The 27,847-nt window shown below is 41.1% G+C and overlaps 1 protein-coding gene across 1 annotated transcript in view; it reads left to right on the plus strand.

Moving 5' to 3' along the window:
• sdk2b (sidekick cell adhesion molecule 2b) overlaps window positions 1-27,847 on the plus strand; it is a 1,022,446-nt gene that overhangs the window by 750,871 nt on the left and 243,728 nt on the right. Inside the window, exon 6 of the mRNA XM_034194673.1 lies at window positions 26,827-26,960. Within this exon, the coding sequence (XP_034050564.1) occupies window positions 26,827-26,960 (134 nt within the window). The remainder of the gene's footprint in view (window positions 1-26,826; window positions 26,961-27,847) is intronic.

Raw genomic sequence — 27,847 nt, forward strand, 5'->3', positions numbered from 1 at the left:
CAATCCTGCAGTTTAGCTAATTGGTGTGTGTCCTCTGGCTTCATGGATAGATAAAGCTGGGTATCATCTGCGTAACAATGAAAATTTAAGCAATACCGTCTAATAATACTGCCTAAGGGAAGCATGTATAAAGTGAATAAAATTGGTCCTAGCACAGAACCTTGTGGAACTCCATAATTAACTTTAGTCTGTGAAGAAGATTCCCCATTTACATGAACAAATTGTAATCTATTAGACAAATATGATTCAAACCACCGCAGCGCAGTGCCTTTAATACCTATGGCATGCTCTAATCTCTGTAATAAAATTTTATGGTCAACAGTATCAAAAGCAGCACTGAGGTCTAACAGAACAAGCACAGAGATGAGTCCACTGTCCGAGGCCATAAGAAGATCGTTTGTAACCTTCACTAATGCTGTTTCTGTACTATGATGAATTCTAAAACCTGACTGAAACTCTTCAAATAGACCATTCCTCTGCAAATGATCAGTTAGCTGTTTTACAACTACCCTTTCAAGAATTTTTGAGAGAAAAGGAAGGTTGGAGATTGGCCTATAATTAGCTAAGATAGCTGGGTCAAGTGATGGCTTTTTAAGTAATGGTTTAATTACTGCCACCTTAAAAGCCTGTGGTACATAGCCAACTACCAAAGATAGATTGATCATATTTAAGATCGAAGCATTAAATAATGGTAGGGCTTCCTTGAGCAGCCTGGTAGGAATGGGGTCTAATAAACATGTTGATGGTTTGGATGAAGTAACTAATGAAAATAACTCAGACAGAACAATCAGAGAGAAAGAGTCTAACCAAATACCGGCATCACTGAAAGCAGCCAAAGATAACGATACGTCTTTGGGATGGTTATGAGTAATTTTTTCTCTAATAGTTAAAATTTTGTTAGCAAAGAAAGTCATGAAGTCATTACTAGTTAAAGTTAATGGAATACTCAGCTCAATAGAGCTCTGACTCTTTGTCAGCCTGGCTACAGTGCTGAAAAGAAACCTGGGGTTGTTCTTATTTTCTTCAATTAGTGATGAGTAGAAAGATGTCCTAGCTTTACGGAGGGCTTTTTTATAGAGCAACAGACTCTTTTTCCAGGCTAAGTGAAGATCTTCTAAATTAGTGAGACGCCATTTCCTCTCCAACTTACGGGTATCTGCTTTAAGCTACGAGTTTGTGAGTTATACCACGGAGTCAGACACTTCTGATTTAAAGCTCTCTTTTTCAGAGGAGCTACAGCATCCAAAGTTGTCTTCAATGAGGATGTAAAACTATTGACGAGATACTCTATCTCACTTACAGAGTTTAGGTAGCTACTCTGCACTGTGTTGGTATATGGCATTAGAGAACATAAAGAAGGAATCATATCCTTAAACCTAGTTACAGCGCTTTCTGAAAGACTTCTAGTGTAATGAAACTTATTCCCCACTGCTGGGTAGTCCATCAGAGTAAATGTAAATGTTATTAAGAAATGATCAGACAGAAGGGAGTTTTCAGGGAATACTGTTAAGTCTTCTATTTCCATACCATAAAGTCAGAACAAGATCTAAGATATGATTAAAGTGGTGGGTGGACTCATTTACTTTTTGAGCAAAGCCAATAGAGTCTAATAATAGATTAAATGCAGTGTTGAGGCTGTCATTCTCAGCATCTGTGTGGATGTTAAAATCGCCCACTATAATTATCTTATCTGAGCTAAGCACTAAGTCAGACAAGAGGTCTGAAAATTCACAGAGAAACTCACAGTAACGACCAGGTGGACGATAGATAATAACAAATAAAACTGGTTTTTGGGACTTCCAATTTGGATGGACAAGACTAAGAGACAAGCTTTCAAATGAATTAAAGCTCTGTCTGGGTTTTTGATTAATTAATAAGCTGGAATGGAAGATTGCTGCTAATCCTCCGCCCCACCCGTGCTACGAGCATTCTGACAGTTAGTGTGACTCGGGGGTGTTGACTCATTTAAACTAACATATTCATCCTGCTGTAACCAGGTTTCTGTAAGGCAGAATAAATCAATATGTTGATCAATTATTATATCATTTACCAACAGGGACTTAGAAGAGAGAGACCTAATGTTTAATAGACCACATTTAACTGTTTTAGTCTGTGGTGCAGTTGAAGGTGCTATATTATTTTTTCTTTTTGAATTTTTATGCTTAAATAGATTTTTGCTGGTTATTGGTAGTCTGGGAGCAGGCACCGTCTCTACGGGGATGGGGTAATGAGGGGATGGCAGGGGGAGAGAAGCTGCAGAGAGTTGTGTAAGACTACAACTCTGCTTCCTGGTCCCAACCCTGTATAGTCACGGTTTGGAGGATTTAAGAAAATTGGCCAGATTTCGAGAAATGAGAGCTGCTCCATCCAAAGTGGGATGGATGCCGTCTCTCCTAACAAGACCAGGTTTTCCCCAGAAGCTTTGCCAATTATCTATGAAGCCCACCTCATTTTTTGGACACCACTCAGACAGCCAGCAATTCAAGGAGAACATCCGGCTAAACATGTCACTCCCGGTCCGATTGGGGAGGGGCCCAGAGAAAACTACAGAGTCCGACATTGTTTTTGCAAAGTTACACACTGATTTAATGTTAATTTTAGTGACCTCCGATTGGCGTAACCGGGTGTCATTACTGCCGACGTGAATTACAATCTTACCAAATTTACGCTTAGCCTTAGCCAGCAGTTTCAAATTTCCTTCAATGTCGCCTGCTCTGGCCCCCGGAAGACAATTGACTATGGTTGCTGGTGTCGCTAACTTCACATTTCTCAAAACAGAGTCGCCAATAACCAGAGTTTGATCCTCGGCGGGTGTGTCGTCGAGTGGGGAAAAACGGTTAGAGATGTGAACGGGTTGGCGGTGTACACGGGGCTTCTGTTTAGGGCTACGCTTCCTCCTCACAGTCACCCAGTCAGCCTGCTTTCCCGGCTGCTCGGGATCTGCCAGGGGGTAACTAACGGCGGCTAAGCTACCTTGGTCTGCACCGACTACAGGGGCCTGGCTAGCTGTAGAATTTTCCACGGTGCGGAGCCGAGTCTCCAATTCGCCCAGCCTGGCCTCCAAAGCTACGAATAAGCTACACTTATTACAAGTACCATTACTGCTAAAGGAGGCCGAGGAATAACTAAACATTTCACACCCAGAGCAGAAAAGTGCGGGAGAGACAGGAGAAGCCGCCATGCTAAATCGGCTAAGAGCTAGTAGCTACGCTAAGCTAGCGGATTCCTAAAAACACGCAAAGTGAATAATGTGTAAATAATTTAGAGGTGATTCAGCAGAAGGAGTGCTTTAGTTAAGGCACGTAAAGATTACACTGTGAAACAAATCGTAATCTAGATAACTAAATCATTCTAACTGCGCAGATTAAACAGCTAACAGATACAGAAAAACACCGCTGTGCTCCGGAACAGGAAGTGATACAATACCGCAGTGAGAGCCAACCACCAGTAGAATATGTCCTTAATTACACTACAGTTGTCATGAAATTTGTTTTCACCCACATCTGTTTGTTTGACTGTTGAAGACTTACTCAACAAAGAATGACTCAACCTTTAAAAATGTCAAAATGATCAACAAAAAAATCTGAAATCGTGAAACTTGTCAATAAATTCTGGAAATAACACACTCACTCACTGGTCATTTGATTACGTACATCTTGCTAGCACAATGTGTCAGACCACTTTTGCCTTTCAAGTTCAACAACATGTTCCACACATTTCTTTGAGATTTTAGTCTGTATTGATGATAACATTATAGTTGCCACATCATTACACTTTGACCAGTACACTGAAACATCAATAAAATGTAGAATTAATCTGTGGTTTCACATAGTTATCTCCACATGCCGACCAGCTGAAACTGTAGGCAAATATTAAGACTCGTCAGACCAGGCAGTGGATTTAAAATCATCTTTTATCCAGTTTCGGTGAGCCAGTGTCCACTGCAACCTCAGATTATTGGTGTTTTTTTCTGACAGAAATGGAACCTGCTAGGTGTGTAATAAAATGGAAAGTGTACAGATTTTTAAGAATAATGGTAATGTGCAGAGAGCAGCAACAGTTTGTGATGGCATCATGAAAAGTGATTTAATGTATTTGGTTTGTGATACCTTCATGAAATGCATCACGTTTTTTGTGACACTATCACAAAATTAATTCCTAATGGTGTCACAAAATTTAGGGTGACATGGTGTTGGGGTTATGGTTAGGGGTAGGGTTAAAAATAGTGAACAAAACATACAGTATCACAAAAAAATAAAAGTGTGAGAGTGGGCTGCAACAGCATTACATTATGGAAAAGAGTAGTGGAAGTTTGTCTTACAAAAGAAGTGAAGATCTCCGAGCAGCATTATGGTTTCATGCCATGAAAGAGCACAACAATGCAGTATTTGCACTGAGTACTGATGGGGAAGTATAGAGGAGGCCAAAAGGAGTTGCATTGTGTGTTTGTTGACTTAGCGAAAGCTTCTAACAGGGTGCAAAGAGTTGTATTGTATGAGAAAGTCTGGAGTGGCAGAAAAGTAAGTGAGCAATGTGCAGGATATGTACAAGGACAGTGTGACATTGGTAAAATGTGCAGTAGGAATGACAGATGCATTCAAGATGGAGGAAGGATTACATCAAGGCTTGAGCCCTTTCTTGTTTTCAGTGGTGATGGACAGGTTGATCAGTGAGATCACACAAGGGTCTTGATATCCTATGATATTTGCAGATGAGATTGTGATCTGTGGTGAGAATAGAGAGCAGATTTAGACAAGCCTGGTGCTGGGAAGTTATGCTCTGGAGAGAAAGAGAATGAAAGTCAATATACAGTACAAACATGTGTATGAGGGAGAGGAATGTAGAATAGTGAATTTGCAAGGAGTAGAGATGGTGAAGGTCAGTGAGTTTTAATATACTTGGGGTCAACTATCCAATGTAATGGAGAGCATTGTAGGAAGGTGAAGAAGAGAGTGCAGGCAGGGTTGAGTGGGTGGACAAAGATAGCAGGAGTGATTTGTGATAGAGGTATATTTGCAAGAGTGAAAGGGAAAGTTTATGAGTGGTAGTGAAACCAGCTATGTTGCATGGCACAAACAAAAAGACAGGAGGCAGAGCTGAAGGTGGCAGAGGTGGAGATGCTCCAATATTCTTGACAAGAATGGACAGGATTATGAACACATCAGAGAACTGGTTGAAGGCAGAGTCAGAGAGGCGAGGCTCTGGTTTTGAACATTTACAGAGGAGGAACTGAGGTGTAAATAAGATGAAAGATGCTGAGGATGGAGCCACCAGGCAAGAGGAGAAGAAGGAGGGCAAAGAGAAGGTTTATGGATGGTGAAGAAGGTCATTCATGTGGTTGGTGTGACAGAGGAATGAGCAGAGGACAGGGTGAGAGGGGTGATCTGCTGTGACAACCCCTAACGAGAGCCGTCATAGGACTTAAAGAAGAGTATTATTTATTATGTGATAAATTGTGAGTACTTGCGTGTATTTCCGACTGAAACATGATATACGCTAAATCCCAGAAATTGGCGTAAGCACAAAAAGATCCAGATGAATCAAAGTGTGTGTATGCATGAAACCAAGCACGTTCCATTTGTAAATCCCACTGAACACAAACACAAACCATTAACACAAACAAATTTATCATGTGATGGTGTTGTGATGGCAATATGTTTCCAGTCAACAGCTCCAATTACATTCTGGAAACCGTCTCTCCCTGCAAATTGCACTTTATTGTTGGAATGTGATGTACCTGGATGACATTTGGATAATTGTGTTCCACACAGCCGGTATGGTTCGGCTCAAGGTTGATAGGCACACTTCTGACCAGTCCCCTCTGGAATGCCCCTGTTGCCAGGAAGCCCAGCATGGTCAGCACCACAGACAACCCCTGGCTCTTTGCCGTATTGTTCTCTGGGCCAGCCGCAGTTCTGCGTTCAAGTCCAGTAACACTGGCCTTGATAATCGGAATCAGCTTATGGGCCAATTATCAGCATTTGCAAGTAAATCCTCACATTCCCTGAATACTCATTCATCTCGGATTGCACCATTTGAAAGGTCTTCTAACAGTTGTAACATAGCCATTGTTATAGCATTTTCTTGATCACTTTGCACATGCTTTTATATCCACCGAAAGAATTGCAAAAACATGGGTGTGTTAATTGTTCATAATTGTGTCTCTGGTATGTACATCACTCTGATGACTTCATGTTTTCACACTATTAGCGGTTCCCAGCATCCCCTCTAAGTGTCAGTGGTGGACCAATAGCTGTGGAAACATGCATACACCAGTCAGGATTTTTGCGTAAGGCACTGCACATTCCCATGGTCATTTCACTTTTAATACATCTGAACATTAGCTTGGAGATGGACGTATGCCACATTTTTGTGCATACGCAGCCTTTGTACATGAGGTCCCTGGTGAACCTAATGGGCGTTTGCTTGCCAGCCCTGCAGAGTCTTGACATTGACAGCTTGGAGGAAGTGACACTCATCCAGGCATCTCACAGGACCAGTGAATGAGGGGTACACCAGATTTGTGCAAGGGAAGCTGCATTACTCATAGATACTATTGTGTATAAAAAAGACAGACTTACCTGTAATTTTAACTGTTGTCCACTATCAGTTGTCATTTGTCAAATTAAACAAACCATCAGTTTTAAACTGTATACATGTGTTGGTATGGCAAATCCATATTTGTGACATACAAATTCCTACTGTAAGAGAAAATAGGTCCATAGTAGTGATTCTTCTCACAATGGAAATTCCTATATTGGAACTCAACTATATTATGGCACATTTCAAAAATGTTCCAATAACATGTCTCCTCTATGCTTAGCTTCAAATACATGCTGTCTCTTTTTGACAGAGGCTCATTCAGTTCGTATCCTTTCCCTGTAGATTTTTATTCATCCAGTTGCCTTCTTCTTGTTATTCTTATGAGTTTATGGCAACCTGTTACCAAACTGGCGCACACATTTAACTAACTTTCTCTGAAGTGAATACTATTATGTGCTACACTGATGGGAATTGATAAACCTGACATTTTAACAAAAAGATCAGTTTTCTTTTCTTTGTTTACAAATTTGGATTGTATGGATTTTCCTTTTTTTAAATGTGTTGCAGAGCTGTTTAGTTATCAAGAATACATACTGGACTGACTTTAATGTACTTGAAGTAAGTGTCATATCTGAACTTGGTATTGGGAGATACGTAATTTGAAATGACTCAGATCAGAGCAAAACCTTGAATGCGACATCTTACGTACACATATACGTATGTGTGTATGTCTCAAAGACATTTTGTGGTAGAGAGAAACTTTGGATACATAGGGTGATTCATTAGTTTTTGATCGATATTGTGCAGAAAACTGGCTAATAAACAGGCATGGGTGAAAGCAACCTTCTTATTAAAGGTAATTACTAATTTAAGGGCCCCTTCACATACAGCAGGAATAAGTACAAATCAGGGTGAATCATGGTGGAACAGCTTGTATGAGCGAACCACGAAATCATCGAGCTGGTCGGCAGGTGTGCACAATCCCACTGCAATGAGATTGTGCACGCAATGGTGTCATGCAGGCAGGAACACAGTGCAAGCAGCTGGGACATTGTGCATCACATTGCGCCGCTGATGTGGAGAAAGATTAAATAATAACCAGCTCTATAATTAGTGAACATCACTGGGTTGATATAAATAATAAAATAAAAGGAGACACAATACAGAACCCAGCAGTTAAATAACCCTGGTTAAATAAAAATAAATACCACTCATGGAAATCAAACCTGCAATTTTCAAAAGCTCTGACTACCAGACAGAAACTTTACCACTGTGCTACAATCACTGTCTTATAACAGGAGCGTGACATGGCCAAAATGAACTAGCAGATAAACGTATATTATTAAAAAGAGAAAAGCGTAGTGATAACTGACCAAACGGCATTTGTTACGGCATATTTCTGCTGATAAGTGACTGAAAGTTGTGTATGTGTCACACTGTTGGTTGTTGGGGGAGGTGATGGTCTGGTGGTTAAGGCACTGGGCTTGAGACCAGAAGATCTTCAGTTCAAATCATTAAGGATCCTTGGGCAAGGACTTTAATCCCCTAATGCTCCTGTTGTTGTAGTGAGCACCTTGTATGGCAACCTCACATCGGGGTGAATGTGAGGCATTATTTGTAAAGGGCTTTGAGTGTCTGATGCAGATGAAAAAGCGCAATATAAATGCAGCCCATTTGTTTGTAATGAGTGCACTGAGCCGTCATACAGCTGTCAGTGTGTGCGATCACCTGACAGGCCCCTACCCCTGCTAGGTTAGGTTAGGTTAAACTTTATTGTCCCCACAGGGGAAATTTGTCTTGGGCTCACAGTGTTGTTTAACACATAAACAACATTCACAACATTTAACATCCGAACACACAGACAACATTACAACAGTCAGCTGGTCTGCACAATTTCAACAAAAGGAATATGACCATGTCATGATATTGCACAATCCCAAGTAAAGTGCATTTGCAAATAAAGTGACTTCAGTATATTGCACGTGCCCAATAAATAGCATAATTACAATTCAACAATTAAAAAAAAACACATTCCTACTGTCTTGTCTTATTTAACAAAACCACTGACATGGGAACAAAAGAGAGTTTAAACCTATTACTGCGGTGCTTGATTGCTCGATAGCACTTCCCAGAAGGTAGCAGAGTGTATTCACTGTGCAGTGGATGGGAGGGTTCTCTGGTTATGGCTTTGGCTTGTGCCAGGACAGAGGTTTCAAAAATTGTCTGGAGAGAAGGAAACTCCTTCTGTCCTATGATTTTCATTGCATTTTTTACAAGCTGTCCTATTTTAGTTTTACCCTGCACTGTGAGTGAGCCAAACCAGGCCACTATTCCATACCTAATGAGGCTCAACAATCTCAGTCTTCTGAGGAAGTGGAGTCTTTGGGAAAATTTCTTACATAAGAAATCCACATGCACATTCCACCTCAGAAGATTATCCACACAGACGCCCAGATATTTCACTGACTCCACCTGTTCTATCTCCCTGTCTCTGATGATTACTGGATCATGGGACAGGAGTCTTTTTTGATCAAATACCATTTCTCTGGTTTTAACCCCATTTAGAGTCAAGTGGTGCTCCTCACACCAAGACTGAAAGGAGTCGATTTCATTAAAATAAACTGACGGACTTTCACCAACTGAAAGTAAGCTCACAATAATTGTCGTCTGAGAATTTCAAGATTTTATTACTTGGATTTATGCTCCTACAGCCATTGGTGTATAGGGTGAAAAGAATAGGAGAGCTTACAGCCCCTTGAGGCACTCCTGTACTGCAGGATTGTGCTTTAGACAAGGAGTTCTTTACTCTAACTTGCTGTGACCTATTAGTTAAAAAAGAGTAAAACCACCTAACAAGGCAGGAGCTAACATTAAGATCTCTCAGTTTTTGGACTAAAAGATGAGGACGAACTGTGTCAAAGGCCGACGAGAAATCAGCAAATAACACACGTGCGTAACAATCAGCATTCTCTAAGTGCTTATAAATCATGTGTGACATACACACAATGGCATCTGTAGTGCCAAGTCCCTGCTTATATGCAAATTGCATCGGGTCAAGAGACTTGGACACTTCCAACTTGAGTCTATTTACCATTACCTTCTCAAAGCATTTCATAACAATGCTGGTTAAAGCCACGGGCCTGTAATCTTTATTAGTGGCCGGGGCTGAAATTTTTGGTATGGGTATAATGGTCAACCGCTTCCAGCATGGAAGGAACAGGAACAGAACAACTCAAAGCTGACATTTGGAAAATAGGGCACCATGCCTCTGAAAGTTCCTGTGCACAGTTTTTCAGTAAAAAAGCTGCTATGTGCAGACCTCACTGTCCGGCCCCCATGTGATCAGATTTGTAAATACATATCAGCATTTTATGCAAGTGTGCTCCCCCTCCTCGGAACGCCACGTGTCGGGGGGGTGTGGGGAGAGGGGGGCGCAACACACGTGCACATGTGAGACACATGCACCACGTGTGTTGCTTTTACGCCACACTCGTGGGGGCACTCATACAAATTTCACATCCAGCTCAAAAGTGATCGTCTACTGACTGTTCTCGTGCTAATTGTGCAAATGGTCACACATTTTCTAAGTGCCAAACGAGCAGTGTTACATGTGTGTGCGTGTCACCTGGATCCCTCTTATGTCCCGCAAGAGGGATCGAATGGGCTCTCACAGGCACTCTTTGTCTTTCAGCCGCTGGTGTAGCAACAGGTGTACTACACGTTGGAGGCAGCTACGAGTTTCTACGTATTGCATACGATTCCCGCTTCATGTGCAATTCGACCACATTCGTACTATGTGTGAAGGGTCCCTAAAGCAATCAAATTCATCTTCTGGGCCTGTAATTGCCTCAGATTTATCTTCCTGTTGGTCAAATATATGTGAAGAGTGTTTCAACCTGATAATCAGTCTGTAGAACAAAGTTGTGTTTTTTAACTAAATTAAATACAATGAGAAATTTTCTGTGTCGCTGATGTAACAGAGATGACCTGGTGGTGGATGATGGTGAAATTGTGATCTTTGGATGTCAAGGTAATGGAGGTGAAAATGAGAAAGAAGAGAGTGCTTGTAAAGGTACGGCGCGTCATACAGCGGTTGACGTTATCCCAGAGAGGATTTAGTGTCTGCTGACGGGCCACTAGAGTGCTCTACCACCTGTAACTTAGCAACACTCCACTGTATTTCAATCCTGAAGAGTTTCTTTGCCGACAGGTAAAGTTAAGTACTGAGTTCTGTCCAAGGTTTAGAAGAGTCTCGGGAAATCACCTGGGATTCATTCAGTGATTTGGACACTTCCGTTCTGCCCACGTCCATCAAGGGATCCATAATTCATGAGTGTGTGTCCAGGATGTCACCGCCGCAGTGGGCTCCCATTAAATATTTACCCCAGATCATAAGCAGCAGCCACTGAGGCCGCCAACAACTTCACAAAGACAGTTTCCAGTCGCAACGTGCACTCCGAATCCCAAATGAGCTGAGAGAACAGTTTCGCTCTGAGATATTTGAAAATCAATCAGAGAGAAGACGGATCTCATAAGTCATCATGCTGCAAATGCATAAAGCGTGGGTAGCTATATGCAGTGCGCACAACATATCACTCTGCTGTCTGGAATGCTGCCCCCGTGTGACTCCTTTGGAACTTCTAGAGAGTTTGAGAAGTTTTTCTCGTGTGTATTGCATGCATTCGTTTTTCTGTTCAAAACTTGCATTTTTTTTTTTTTCTTCTTAGCTTTACTATTTTCCTTTGTGTCTCACCGGCTTCTTTGATAGAGCGCAGCAGGTACTTAGATCTCATGCTGGCTGAGAGGAAAGGCAGCAGTGAGGAATGAGTAAATGTAGAAGTCGAGGGGGTACAGCGTGGAGGAGGAGAGATGGGATCATCAGCATTGACATGGAAAGGGAAACATGAGGGTGAACTGATATCACCAGGTGTTGCATATTTTGTGCTCTTGCACATGAAGCACTTGGAATTAAAACAGAGCTTGCTGGAGACAAAGGGTGTTTTTTATCAAACCCCCCCCCCCCGCCGCCGATAGGTCTTACAGTAGGTGGGTTTCTGTTACTCGCCAAACTGCACAATTTGAAGTACCAAATTGAAAATGCGCTTAGTGGAAGTGCTTGTATTTCTGGAAAAGAAAGAAACAACTCTCAAATATTGCTAAAGAGTTCTCACTCTTGCATCAGGTGGTTTTTCAAGTGATTCAAAGAGCCATATTTCAAAAAACTGCAATGAAAACAATTTTCACTGTGTCACATGACATTGCAAAATACACAAATGGTACATGTGGACAGTTTAACTGACAAAGCACAACACAGGATCCCTTTGCAGGGAAAAACACAGGTAGGTGAAAACACTGTTCTTTAATTGAGAACCACACCAGTACAGTGGGTAATGCATACAGTGTAAGACATGGCAAACATATCTGTTGGGGATTACGTGCAGGGGGCAGTCCAGAAAACAGGCAGGCTAAGGTAAGACAAAAACTGACACAAATGGATATCTATTTCCGTTGCTCTTACATTTCCCTAGTCTAGTGGTGGGCACAGCTAAGCATAAAGTTAACTTCGATAAGAGCTAATCAGCTAAATGAAAAGTTGTCCTTTATAAAGCTAAACCAATACACCACCCAAAAATTTATCGGAAGCTACAGCTAACCAATAACCGATAACTTTCAGTATTGTTTCCGGTACAATTGCATCTACTCACAAGCTGATTTTGAGTTTTAACACCACGGTTGCTTCTGGTAGCACCAAAGGTGACCACGGATCCAAACAATGAGTCAGCACGTCTGTCTTTATGCACCCTGCCTACTGCTGGAAGCTCGTGTTTACTACATATTCTGCAGCAGTGAAGCAATTGAGAGGAACTAAACTCAACTCTACACACACAAAACAAGCCATTATTCCTTAACAGAATACAGCAGTGCTGCAGTGAGGCAGAAGTCTTGGAAAATAAAGCAGTTTTGACTTATGGTTTTGATTTAAAATCATCAAATTATTCTGGATAGAATAATTCCATTAATGTCAATTCTGTCATTTGTACAAAGTTAAAATATAACACTTATCTTTTAATTTTAAATAATGCACTAATTGTGAAGTTTTGTAACAGACAGATGCCAAAGGGATAACAGGTAAATGAGCCTCCACTAACACTGATTGGTTGACTCATTCATTCATGTAAAAGCCAACACATTAATGTGAGGTGTGTGTGTTGGTGTTTACATACAAATGTGCTTTTGTAAAATATGCCCTTTTTTAGTTGTAAAAAAAAAAAGAAAGCCATTTCCAAAAGCCAAAAAGTGAAGTTGTGATTAGACAACTGTCTGACATAACCGGGGTGAACACAACTAATCAGTAGATGGCAGTAGAGACTGTGAAAACCTGCCAAAACAAATATTCCAGATAATCTGTGTCTGCTACGTTTAAGCTGCGTGGAATTTAATAAACGCAAACTGAATTTCAGGAATCTTATATATATTACTCTGGAACAATGATGACAGACAGTGTGTTATGTGTCGGACGCAGCTCGGAGAACCGACCAGCGTTTGAAGGACCCAGTATGAAATAAGCAGAGCACGGTACAAAGGCTAACTGAATTTAATACATAACAGTGATGTGATACAAAACAACAAAAGAGTGTGCGGTCTGGCGTGGTGGTGATACGGTGCGCTCCCAGCAGCGCTAACGGTCCGGAGCCAGAAGCCGTTCCCAATCAGCTTCCCAACCTGCAGGCATGGAACATCCAGTTCACAAAACTCCACTGCAGTGGAAGCCGATACATGACTAACGTACAGCTCAATATAATAAGGTGTGAGGGACACCACATTTACTGACTGTATAAACGTTAGTCACAAAATCTAATGTACCTCAGGAAGTGTGCTGACGAGCGTGAGACCTCACCCCCTCCTCTTTCACAGACCGTGCATCAAACCCTGGACGTTCTCTGCATCCACTGATGATGAGATGGCTCCCGAGACGACGATCTCACCCGTCTGGTCACAAGGTCGAGTCTCTGGCAAATACACACTGTATACTCCAGTCTTAAATGCCACCATGTTCCAATCCATATAGATGCACCACAGCTGTGAGTCCTGACGAGCCGCAGGTGATCAGGGTGAGGTCCTGATAACCTCAGCAACACAGCCACTCAGTCCCAAATGCAAGCCACCTGGAAGGAAAAACAAAAGACAGAAACAAAAAGGCAGCCAGGCCCCCCAGCCATACAACACAGTGTTTGACATAAGCAGGACTCTAAAGAGCAACGAGGAATAATGGAGAAGCAACCTCTTCTGGCATTTTTACATAAAACAAACACAATACCATTGTCTATAAACCCAGAGAATATACTCATGAGAGTTTTAGGCACAATATACAAAGTGTTTAATGCTGTTGTCTGTGTGGAGCCTGATCAGAGTGTCTCAGATGCATTTCTTCTGTTGTGAATGTACTGAGATGACCCATAATGCACCTGGACACAGCATGTCCACACTAAAACCTTCAAAATTAGTGCATTACTTTAAAACTAAAACATATATCTGATATTTTCACTTTATAACACTTCAGATGTGACATTAATTTAAATAAATGGACTGCATTTATATAGCACTTTTCCATCTGCATCAGATGCTCAAAGAGCTTTATAATTATGCCTCACATTCACCCCGATGTCAGGGTGCCGCCATGTAAGACGCTCACTACACAAAGGGAGCAATAGGGGATTAAAAACTTGGGGATAAATAAAGGGGATAAATAACTTGTCCAAATTTAGTTTGTTTACAATTTTAACCATAAGTTAAAACTGTATGCCTCTGGACAACTTGGGTGAATTTGCCGTGGCATCACTATGGGGTCAAAAGAAATGATCTATTTTCTTTTATTTTCTTTAATTTTCTGTTCTCCTTTGCTTGCAGAGGATAGAGTGGTTTCTCCTGCAACCAGCTCTCTTCTGTTTGCAGAGGATAGAACTGTACATCTACTACAAAACATTTAACAGATAGGTACTGAAATCTTTGATTTCAGACTTCATAAATGTTTGCAACTGTTAACCTTTGTTTACCACGCCTGCAAAAATATGTTAGCAGTCTAAAATTTATAGGACCAAAATTTAGTGGAAGATAATTAGTTCACTGACGGTTTTCAAAGTTAACTGAAAAGCTAATCCGATAATGAAAACATTAGCTTCGATAATTAGCGGTTAGTGGATTAGCGGAGCGGAACTGTGCCCACCACTGCCCAAGTCCATCACTGTGCTTACAAGAGGACAAAATCCAGTAGTCACATTGCATCACACAATGGAAACACCATCATTTCGCTCTTGATTTTTGTCTACATTTTGAAAATATTTGCACACATCTGTAGTGAAAACCAAGGTGGACAATTGTGTAGTGACAAAATTACAATGACGACAAAATCTGGCCAACATTTTGCTCTAATTGTAATTCTATTACTACAGAATTACAGAAAAAATTTATAAAATTTGGTGTATTTACCTGACATAGTACTGTAATTCTTTTCACCACTTTTCATGACTGCCCCTACAGCACCACCAAGTTTAGGTTTTGAAGTGTATGCTTGATTTTGAAAAATATCTGGTACAGTTGAATCTCTGTTGAAGCTCTGTTTACTGCACCCTGTAATATCAATTTCTGCCATTTCAGATTTTCATCCATGTTGGATTTTATGGAAAACCTCAAATAAATTGTCCCAGTGTTCTTCCATTTTATCCAATCTTCAGGAAAACACAGTTTATCTTCAGACCAAGCCTCACAGTTCTACCTATATGGCTGATTTCTTAAAGCGTTCATCCGTCACAACCAATTAATTTCAGTGGTGAAGCCGCCAAATAGGAAGTAAGGTCCTATCTCAGCAACACTATGATGTAACAATATCAGACATGATACATGAGCCTTAGGAGCCCATTGTGAGAAAGCACACACAAAAATAGTGTCATTTAACCTCTAGGGGAAGCTGCTTGGTCCCCTAATTCCTATTACTCTTCTAATAATGTTGCACTCAGATAACAGATGAATTGGGTTCTTCCAAATTAACTTGTAATATTTGTGCCAGCTTGTTAAGCTGAACAAAATTAATTTGAGTTTTTCCAACTGCAGCAGTTTAATTTTTTTTGTTGTTGTTTTTCATTGTGTGTGAGAGTTATATCCTTTAATGTGTAATCCTGCCTTTGCACTGACAAATTACTGATGTGTATGTGTGTGTGTGTGTGTGTGTGTGTGTGTGTGTGTGTGTGTGTGTGTGTGTGTGTGTGTGTGTGTGTGTGTGTGTGTGTGTGTGTGTGTGTGTGTGTGTGTGTTTTATCTCTGTTGAAATTTGGTGTCCTTCTTCCATGTCTTTCAATGTTACCTCATTATCTTTTCAAACAGTCGCCTTCGCTTTTTAATATTGTTGAATGTTGCACATCTCTGCACAAATTAGGAAACTTTTGAATCTAATATAATAAATAATTACTTCTGACTTGCTGTTTTGAGATTAAAGATCATAACTATGTATATGTAAAAATCTCTTTTTGAAAATGCTTCTATTTATGCTTCTTTGTGTAATGTAGGATTCTATTAAAGGTAAAGAACTGGTTGTGATGTGTAGTCAAGTATTCAATATTGTAATATGTGAATGTAACAATAGTATCTGAAGGAGCATAAAACTGACCAGCAGCCACAGCAGAATCATTTCATGAAAGAACAAAAACGGTATGACGTTACGGTCAGATTTGGGGCAAATCATTATGCAGAAACTGCATTCAATGCAGTGGTGAACAATTTGGTACTCACTGTTGATGCAGATGTCACATTGTTGTTTTTAATCTATATATTAATAGTTAAGTGGCCTCTGTGTGCATCTGTGCATGTGTATGGTTTCGATCACGGAGAAACAGCTTGACATTTGCTGTTTGGTGTGCTCATGTACTTTGGGTAAAAGAATGAATGACTCCAAAACGGATGGTTGATAGGACTAATATTTTTGGAGAAACTACAAATATCAGTTAACAACACTGAACAATAGAAATTGATATTTACATTCTGCACTCACACACCATTCCAGCAGGGGGTGATAAATCATCTATATATTAAAAGCGAAGTGGTCTGTGTTAAGTGTATGTGTGTGTGCATGGCTTTATTTAGAAAGTTCAATGTATCTACATAATATAATTGTAATTAGGGCTGGGCAACGTTAACGCGCTAACGTTGCGTTAATTATTGAGGTCATTATCGCCGACAATTTTGTTCCTCCCCTTAATGCTGCAGGTTTTTTTTTTTTTTAAAGCCTTTTATGACTGTTTTTGCCTTTTACTTTGAAAGCGTCAGTCGGGAGCGAGTTTATGCTGCTGCTTCCTGCTGATAGCTGAGTTCACACAGAAAACAACACGAGGATCGAGAAAAGTACAGGTTATGCAATGAACAACAAAACAAAATGCAGAAAGACGCCGAACTTTTGAATGGACATTTTCGGTACAAAGTTCTACAGGGTCAGGCCTGGCTCCAGACCGGTTTGGACCAATGCAGCTGCATCGGTCAAATTTTATTTACGCATTGTTCGTCATCGGTAAAAAAAATCATGAATAATCCCGAATAGTGCCGAACGTGTCCCCGCGGTGAACACAGCTTTTCGGTGGTTTTCATCTCAACCTATAGTCCGTAAATTATATGGATTTTTTCCGAGTTTCAGAGTCATACGACGTACAAATAAAGTCGGATATCCAGTGTTTGGTCAGTAATCAACCGTTTCTGCAGCGCGGCTCCACTTTGAAACCATGAACCACTGAAGCATTGCCAGTAGCTCTTTGGTTCTTTGATTCACTGCTCTTCGGCAAGTCCGCTTCTTAACCCCTCTCAAAGCAATTAAAATATCGTCAGTCACTTTTGTGTGGATTAAAGTCACTAACTGGGACTCTTCTCTTGCTGCTGTCAAGAAACGAGAATTGTCCTCCGTTCCGTTCACAAAGCTCGAAACGCTGCGCGGCAGAGACAGAGTCCGGTCGAAATTAATAACTTCAAAATGAATCGCCGCTTTAAATAAAATGACACCTATTTCCAAACGTTGTAATACAGACAAGAAACTACAATCGACTAAAACGTTTTTTTCCTCCCAAAATGAAACGTGCTGTATTTTCTTTTCAAATTACATCCTGAAGTGAAGCACAGCAGCTGTTAAGAGTTCAGCTCAGATATATGGAAAGACATTTATGCCAATAATGTCTGAAAGGAAATGCTTTTGACAAAAACTACAGATTTTGTTTATTCCTATTTATGTCCAGAGATCAAGGATCCACCATGTAGAGTTTATTATGTACAAAGTTTAAGGATCCAGTGACCAATTTCATATTTTTTTACTTTAAGACTCAATAAAATGTTCAATTTCAGTTCAATTTAATTGGCTTATAAAGTGCCAAATCACAACAAATACATCACAATTGTACACATACCACAATTTGATATGTGTACAGTTATGATGTATTTGTTTTAGTATATTTAGTCATGGACATGAATATTGTTACCTGCTGGACTGTTTCTAATTTTGATTGTATCAATGGAAAATGTCTTCTGTGAACTGTCTGTATCTCAATATATTATTAAGAATATATGCAGTCAAATTTTTATTGATTTTATCAATTGAAAAAAAAAATCATATATAGATTCAGGTATAATTGAAAGATTTGGGCAGTAAATTTGATCCTGTTTACAGTCAATTTTTGTTATACTCGTAGTGTTATTTTTTTAGGACATCATATTTATACAAATAAGAAGTGTTCACTATGGTCCATGAAGTATATTAAATACATAAAAAAAGTGTGACATTGCATTTTGCACACGAATAAAAGAATGAAGATTGAATGACAAGACGCGTATGATTTTTATTTTGTCATTGGGCAAAAATGCATCTGTCAGATTTTCACTCTGGATCCAGCCCTGAGGATGGCGCATTGGAGAAAAGCAGTTATCTGTAATCATAGTCGTGTGTCAGTCGTGTGATTATCCGAGAAATTGAGCATGAGCTGGACATGCCCCAACATGTCCTGTGAGGCTTCATCACGGCGTTGCTCGGTGGAGCCAAAAACTCCTGTAAGAGACAAAAACTCCTGTAACAGTGGAATGTGCCGTTCATTTCTAAACTGGACGCTGTCTTGATCCGGTATGTTGTCTGACTAGCACAGGAATTGTGAAAAGATGTGGACATCAGCACTTTTTCGGCACATTGAGACAGACGTGCGGAGGAGTTCCGCGCGTCGCGGTGGAGCCGCATGGCACAAAGCAACGCCATGATGAAGTCTCAAAGGACATGTTGGGGCATGTCCAGCTCATGCTCAATTTCTTGGATAATCACACGACTGAAAAGCAACCGACAGCCATCTGAAATCCACCTGAAAGCCATCCTGTGAGACCAACACGGAGGTGGTTTTGTGCCACGTAATGAATGGCTCCGTGGCGCGTCCCTCCGCTTTTCTTTCCATGAAAAAAACTCCTGTAACAGTGGAATGTGCCGAAAAAGTGCTGATGTCCACGCCTTCTGCCTTTTTGTGAAAGTCAGATGACGTCCCAGATCAACAAAGCCTTCACGTTGGAAATGATCTGGTTGTTTCAGTGGGGTTTGAGCTTGTTGATCGGCGCTCGGAGCGCGGCGCACTCTCAGCAGTTGTGGGCGGTCTTTAAACCATCTGGATCACTCCTTAATATGTGTAATCACCATAAAATCATCCCTGAAAGCCATATTAATTTTCCGAACGGTGTCCACCTGGAGGTCTCTCACAGTTTCTGGAAAAAAATTGATGCAGCAAAGCTCCAAATCATTCAGACATTTATTCGCAATTAAAAAACGACGAGAGGGGTGGACCAGTTCTCACACAAAGCCTGCTCACAGGCGAATGACGCAACCGACAGGCGTGAAAAAACTCACGCATGCGCACGAAGGTTCAAGCTTGGCTGATGCAATCACATGTGATTCAAATCCATATGGTTTTTGAAAAAAATAAAAAGGTTGGATACTTTTCTAACAGACCTCGTATATCTTAATACTGCTTTGATACAATATATTGCTGTTGGGAATTGCAAATTATTTTAGCATTTCTAGTCATGTACTCTCAAGGTTGAGATCCTACTTGTCAGGTCAGTCTTACTCTGAATTTGTCTCCATTCTTCACTACCATTCTTCCTTTTTGTAGCACCTCTTGGTCAGATTATATGTAGCTATGGGAATAACCTTCACTGCTATGCATATGACATGCATGCTTGCTTGTTTGGATATAATGAAAACTGGATGTCAATTTTCTTCGCTTGACTTCAGAGAAAAATAAGATTATCGTTATTGGTCCTGCCAGAACAAAGACATCTTTAAGCTCAAATAACATTATTTCTGGGTGACTGTGTGATTCATAACAATGAAATTGTTTTTTTTTGTTGTTCATTTTTTTAATCGAGCATTGTCTTTGGATCTATGTAGATTACCATGATTTGACTGATCATGACTACGGCTCAAGCTGAGATGCTGATTGATGAATTTGTGTTTTTTTCCAGAATCAGTTACTTATTACGTATTGTTTTCTACCCTACAGCGTGTAAGTACATGTAGTCTTCTGATCAATACACCTGAGAGGACTTTAATTATAACAATGAGAGTTTATCACATTACCCCTCTGTTGGCCTTTCTTCATTGCCTCACTGTGACTGTAGATGTTAAGGTTTCGGTGATGACACATAAATTACCAAATGTTTGTTTACCTGCTTGTCTTAAAGAACTTTTGAGTCTTATGTGCCAACATGCCCTGTTGCTGTGGTCAGAGGGTGGCTACAGGGCACTGAGTGCCTAAGGCCAACAGAGCTTTTGCTTATCATGCACTTATTTTGTGGAATAAATTGCATGCTAACCTTGTTCTGTTATTTACTTTAAATTTGTTTAAATCATCTTTTACACCTCAGCTCCATACTATCACAAAGTGACTCGACAAATGAACACACATTATGGATTTGCATAAATGCTGAGCAGGTCCTTTCAACACACAAGGAAAGCATACAGACAATAACAAATAAGTTACAAATAAAATGACAATGAAGGCAACAGTACTGAAGAGGAAATTCTAACCAAATTAACCAAGCTAAAACAGAAATATAAATATTCAGCTTGCAACTTCAGTGCTTCACCTCAGGGAGTTTTGGTGGCTGCTTAAGAGCCTTGACAACACTGTTGGAGATTTGTTACCTCAACTGAAAATATCTAATTTAAGCAGCCTTCTATATAGAAGTGTGGTTGTTGCTGGTGCATCTTGGTTCTTAAAGGTAAAAGGATGTGAGGCTCCTCGGGCTGGTGTGTATCCCTAGATACTGTAGCATGAAGTCTATGAGATTCTATGACTCCATAGAATCAGACACCCATCCCTCACAGTTACTTCCCAGCCAAGACTGGCAACCATTTTCAGCTGTCCAAGGACAGAGGCACACACTGAGAATCTAACCCAAGTCTAAAAATTGGTTGTTCAAGTCTTATTTTAAACAGCAGGGCAGGTAGTTCTGTGGGTAGCAATGTGTCACCTGTTTTCAAAAGGGAATGAGAGAACATAAGTAAGTAATTTAATTAATATAATTAGCTTTTAATGCGGCAATTCACAGCAAAAGCCGTCTCAAGGTGCCTTACATAAAACGAGTCAACATAAAATTGAATAAATAATTAAAAATGAATAAAAAATTCAAATACATAAATAAAACAGAAGTAAAAGAATAAAACAAATAAAAAATAAAAACTATCCATAAGAAAGAGAATAAAAATAGGTTTTGAGTCTTGACTTAAAAATGTCCACAGACTCAGACTGCCTCACGGTCGCAGGAAGACTGTTCCACAGGGTGGGTGCACGATACGAAAAGGCTCTTTGACCTGCTGACTTCTTCTTCACCCTGGGAACACAGAGAAGTCCTGCATCCTGCGACCGCAAAGCCCGGGCCGGCACGTAGAGTTCCACCAGATCAGCCAGATAAGATGGCGCCAGTCCATCCTCGTGGATGTATATAGCAGTTCCTCGCTATATTTCTCAGATGGAAAAAAGCAGTCCTAGTAACATCCCTGATGTGGAGGTCAAAAGACAATGTGGGATCAAAAATTACCCCAAGGTTCCTCATTTTGTCCGTATGATGTATGACACAGGAACCAAGGCTGAGCGCCAGCTGGTCAAACTGATGCCGATGTCTCATTGGACCAAGAACCATCATTTCAGTCTTATCAAAGTTTAAAAGTAGGAAGTTACTAGACATCCAACTTCTCACTGATAGAAGACAGTCATCCAGGGATTTTATGGGAGTGAGATTTTCTGCAGTTATCGGCATGTACAACTGAGTATCATCAGCATAACAATGAAAGGCAATCCCAAAACTCCTCAGTATATGCCCAAGGGGTGCCACATACAGGGAGAAAAGCAGGCAAGGGCACTTCCAGTAATCCCAAAAAATTCTCCAACCTACTGAGCAAAATATGATGATCCATGGTATCAAACGCAGCACTGAGATCTAACAACACCAAAACCGTAGTGGTGTCTGAGTCCATTGCTCACAGATCATTCACTACTTTAGTGAGCGCTGTCTCTGTGGAGTGATATTTCCTAAAAGCAGACTGCAGTGGCTCAGAAAGATCATTCTCAGTGAGGTGGTCTATGAGCTGCCGTGAAACCACCTTTTCTAAAATTTTGGAACAGAATGATAGATTTGATATCGGCCTGTAATTTTTCAATACACTAGGGTCAAGATTAGATTTCTTAAGTAATGGTTTAATCACTGCTGATTTAAAACATTTCAAAACAGATCCAGAGGTTAATGACAGATTAATAATTTCCAGCACAGTCGGCCCAAGTGTGGGCCACAGGTCCTTAAACAATTTTGTTGGTATGGGATCAAATAAACAGGTTGTGCTTTTTGTAGATGCCACAAGTTTCGTCAGCACGCCCAATGAAATACTATTAAATTCTGTAAATCTAGGTAACACCTCAATGGTAGCGCCCACCTCCATAGCAGGTTTTAATGGCTGGGCCGAGGCGTGCTGAGATATGCTCAGCCTAATATCTTCTATTTTCTTCTCAAAATAATCCAAGAAATCCTGTGCTGAAAAGGGAGAACGACTAAGAGGTGGCTGCCTGTGAATAAGAAATGCGACTGTGTGAAACAAAAACTTTGAGTTATGTTTGTTTTTACTGATCAAATCAGAGTAATAGGTCCGCTTCATGGCCAGTAGTGCATGCTTATAATCTAAAATAGCATCCCGCCACACAAGGTGGAACACCTCTAATTTGGAATAACGCCATTTCCGTTCCAATCCTCTAGCCTTCTGCCTGAGGTCACGCAAATAACCATTGAACCAAGGTGACTGTGCCTTAGGAGGGCGTGACCTTACAAGAGGAGGCGCAATCTTATCAAGTGTAGTTTTAAGTGTTAAATTTAGACTATCCGCGAGGCTGTCCACTGATTTAGCATTCTCCAGATTCAAAGCTAAAATATCAGGTAGTCTGGCCTCAAGTTCAGTCATAGTTGAGGGTAAGTAAGTCCCTTCGGCTGCTCCCTTGTTTGCACTTGGGGTCGCCACAACAAATCCGAGGTGGATCTGCATGTTGAATTGGCATAGGTTTTACACCGGATGCCCTTCCTGACACAACTCCACATTACATGGAGAAATGTGGCAGGGGTGAGGTTTGAACCGGGAACCTTCTGCACTGAAACCAAGCGCATGATTGATTTAATTCATGTTAGGTTCAAAACACACCCATGATTAATCGACTCATTGCAACCCCCTGGTACCCTGCAGCTTACTTTGACCTCAGCAAAGTGGAGCTGGAGATGTCCCAAATGCATTTGTGTGTGCTGTAGTTTGGATTGTCAAGATAGGACCTTTTATCTTTTAAAATTTGTTTTTCCTGATGATTTCTGATGGCTTCTTTTACAGCGATATTGCAGTTAAAATGTAACAGTGTCTAAGAAGCAAGCATCGCAGAACCAAATAAACTGACAGCACTAACCAGACATGCTAACTAATTATGAGTACTATCAAAGTGCAAAATTAAGGTGTTGTACCATGTCTGCCTTATATAATATGTGACCAATGAGGATAAAATGACAATGTTTTGGCTTTCAGAAGAATAAAAATACAGCCTAATGTCTGTATAGCTGACTCCAACTTGCTTGATTACTGAGACTTAATGACATTTCTTTTGCGGCAGCTGGTGACACCTTCAGATGGGATTTCAAGAAAACAACACTTTCACTCGAGGCGCCTTGAAAGATACCTCAGAGGCACAAGAAAATGTCAACATGACAAAAGACTAGCTGTTGGATCGTTTGGTTTTAGAGCTGTGCGTCTGTCAGGCCAAATAACGATCCCGCAGATGACCCCATCAGCATTTGGCATGTTGGGAAAATGGAGGGACTGGAAGAGAGAGGAGAAATGGGAGGGAACAGAAGATGGAGGGATAAGGCCAGAAGAAAAGATAAATGGGGAGGAAGGCACCCAGTTGGAACGTGCTATCTGCCTGCAGATTGTTGAACAGGAACAGAAAATAAGAAAATATTGATTACAAACGCAGTCGGAGGGCTGCAACAGCGGGTGGCGTAAAAGACAGAGAATGGTTTCTCCCTGGTTACTGCATGATAAGGGGCGGTCCTAGGGAGAGCTTGATAGAGACAAAAGGAAAATAGGTTTTAACCTCTATTCATTCAGAAACCTCTCAAGGAGTATGTTGTTAGCTACAGCCAAAAGTGGCTTGCTGCCCAAATCTCAACGACACAAAGCAACGGGATATTGTTAGCTAATTAAAAATGTTGTCTTTACTAAGCAGAAGTGTCATATTTTCGAGTAGATGATAAGAAGTATGAACACTGGCGGTTGTCAATACCACTGATTTGCACCATCAGCACCAACACATTGCTTACACATTGTAAATCGATACACCTAATGCTGCTTGAAAAGTGTAATTAAAATGTTAAAATGTTTAACAGCCTTTCAATGGTGGGATCAAGTGTGGACACACGAGCAGACTTCAAACATTTTTAGCTCTAATGAAACAGTCAGACATGTTCTTTGAAAATCAGCCTGAGCATTGAGTGTGTTTTCTGAATTCCCTCTGAGCTACCTGATCTTGTTGTTGTGAAAGTGTAGTGACACGGACCCACAACAGGGGGCGCAAATGAACGGTCAATAGATGAGCCAAAAAGTAACAATTTAATGTTGTGAAATGTGCACAACGAACATACAGACAATCTCAGAATATGATTACAGTCAAATTACAAAGGTGACGTGTGGGCAGGCTCGAGGATAGAAGACGTCTGTCCTGAGAAGGGCCGGAACCACACGATTTCCGCCACCACCGAACCTGGTGAATACTGGAGCCGCCAAGTCCCGAATTCCCAGGTGATCACCATCTCCGACTGTCGGATCTGGTACTGCTGGCGAGAACAAAGACAGTCAAGTGTGGGTGTGTGTACACCCAGTAACAACAACGGTGGGAATGCCACCTCCACCTCTCACTCAATATGTGATGAGTACCGCAGTGATTCCTCAAGGGAAAAGAGTGCAGTCCTGCACTAGCTCACTCAGCTTCCACAAAAAGAGGAACCGGTACTCCTGCAAACACTCACAATATACAGATATATTGTAACACAAAACGGCTGAGGATATTACCTTCAATGAAGTACGATATCTCGGCGATGAGGTGGAGATGACATCTGGGTTTTATGGAGTGAGGTGATGAAGAATGAGTGACAGCTGTCAGGAAGTAATGAGTAACAGCTGTCACTCCCGGCTTTGTCCGTGGCGGCAGCGCCCTTTCGTGCCTGAAGCCCGCACTTCAGGCAGGGCGCCCTCTGGTGGTGGGCCAGCAGTACCTCCTCTTCTGGCGGCCCACACAACACTTGTTGTTTGTTTATACGTGGGCTGTCCGTAAAGTATCGGTCCTTTTTATTTTTTTTAAAAACTATATGGCTTTCATTCATATGTTTTTACGTCAGGCAAGTTTGAACCCTCGTGCGCATGCGTGAGTTTTTCCACGCCTGTCGGTGATGTCATTCACCTGTGAGCACGCCTTGGGAAGGAGTGGTCCCGCCCCCTCATCGGAATTTCATTGTCTGGAAATGGCAGAATGAAAAGGACTTTTTTTCCATCAGATTTTTTTTCAGAAGCTGTTAGAAACTGGCACCTGGAAACCATTCGAAAAATTTATCTGGCTTTCGGTGAAAATTTTGCGGGCTTCACAGGGAATAAGGACTGTGATGACGCGGCACAAACCACTGGATAATTTCTAAGATGATGGCTCTGTGGATACGAGACGTCGTGTGCTCTTTCTCTGGTAATCACAAGAGCTGGGCATCAGCCATTTTCCGGCAGATTTCACTTTTAACCAGAGATTTTGTCATGGAACGCCGCGCGGAGGCTTCGCGTGTCACGACCGATTCGCTTGATGAGCGAGACAAAGAACGCCTCCGTTTCGGCGTGTCAGAGGACAAGTTAGGACATGCCTATCTCGGCTTTCAATGCTTACCAGTCCAGTAAGTATCAGAGAAATTGTGGAGAGCTAGACATGTCCAAACTTGTCCACTGACACGCCGAAACGGAGGTGTTCTTTGTCTCGCTCATCAAGCGAATCGGTCGTGACGCGCGAAGCCTCCGTGCGGCGTTCCACGACAAAATCTCTGGTTAAAAGTGAAATCTGCCGGAAAATGGCTGATGTCCAGCTCTTGTGATTACCGGAGAAAGAGCACACGACGTCTCGTATCCACAGAGCTATCCATTTAGAAATGATACGGTGTTTTGTGCCGCGTTATTGCAGCTTGGAGCGCGGTGCGCCAAGCGTCCTTAAAGGGGTCCTTAAAACGACAGTTAACAGTCCTTATTCTCTGTGAAGCCCGCAAAATTTTCACCGAAAGCCAGATACATTTTTAGAATGGTTTCCAGGTGCCAGTCTCTAACAGCTTCTGAAAAAATTCTAACGGAAAAAAAGTCCTTTTCATTCCGCCATTTCCAGACAATGAAATTCCGACGAGGGGGCGGGACCACTCCTTCCCAAAGCGTGCTCACAGGCGAATGACGTCACCGACAGGCGTGGAAAAACTCACACATGCGCACGAGGGTTCAAACTTGCCTGACGTAAAAACATATGAATGAAATCCATATAGTTTTAAAAAAAAATGAAAAGGACCGATACTTTACAGACAGCCCACGTACGTCAGGTTTTTTTTTTTTTTTTGGTGTTCACCATGTCTATCCTTTGAAATATTAACAACACTCCCATTGCAATTTGGTTGCTTTCTCCTCAGTGCCATTACTCTGGACAACACCCTGGTTATCCTGTCTACAGTGGCACCGGATGCTGGACGCTACTATGTGCAGGCGGTGAATGATAAGAATGGCGAGAACAAGACCAGCCAGCCCATCACCTTGTCTGTAGAGAGTGAGTATCCATATATCAATACACAAAATTGCCTCAACATGAGAAATGTTTGCACATTGCCCATAAAGGACCATTTAACTGATCTTATCCCTCACTTCTAAGAAATCATTGTTATAGATTTCAATAATTTGTTGAGCAAAGTGCCACTTTTAGGAAAAAATCATTTTATTTTCTCTTTTGATTTCTTCTATTTTCAATAATGTTCTGTCAGTGTTTTCAGCATTTTCTTAATATTGCATTAATTTGGGACTGGTGTCAATCAACTGAACTGAGATTCAGTTCCAGGTCTGGTAGAACGCACAGATGCTCTTTATTCAATTAAATTCATTAACACCATAACAAATTTGGACAAAAGTCGCCTCAAAGCACTGTACGCTATAGTAAGATCAAGATTTTACCAACTCTGTGTGCAAGTACACTGGTGACAGCAGGAAAAAAAAATCTCCCTCAGTATTTTTGATTATGGGGAGAAACCGAAGGCACACCAGACTTGTTGAAGTGACCATCTGTTATGGCAATTTGAACAAAACAAAAGGTATTGCCAGAACATGCAATGATGACAATCTTGCAGCTAATATATATATAGAGAGAGAGAGTCATAGAGAGAATGAGTCCAGTCTTCGCACTGGTAGGACAGTTGAAATGACAACAAGACTGGGATTAGACTCCCAGTTTAATTGACTGCATTAGTAAATCAGTTACTGCATTGATGCCAGAGAGGTCAATAAGGCAAAAGATCAGCAACATTTCACACAAACTCAGATTTGCCTCCAACTCATCCCCAAGATGCTGATTGTGCAGTAAAGTGTTTTCCCAAGCTCAAAGGTTGGCTGCACTTGATGCACACATTGCCTTCCACAGAACTGCCACATGTCCTGGGTGACAGC

This window comes from Thalassophryne amazonica, chromosome 18 (genome assembly GCF_902500255.1).
Source record: "Thalassophryne amazonica chromosome 18, fThaAma1.1, whole genome shotgun sequence".
Lineage (NCBI taxonomy): Eukaryota > Metazoa > Chordata > Actinopteri > Batrachoidiformes > Batrachoididae > Thalassophryne > Thalassophryne amazonica.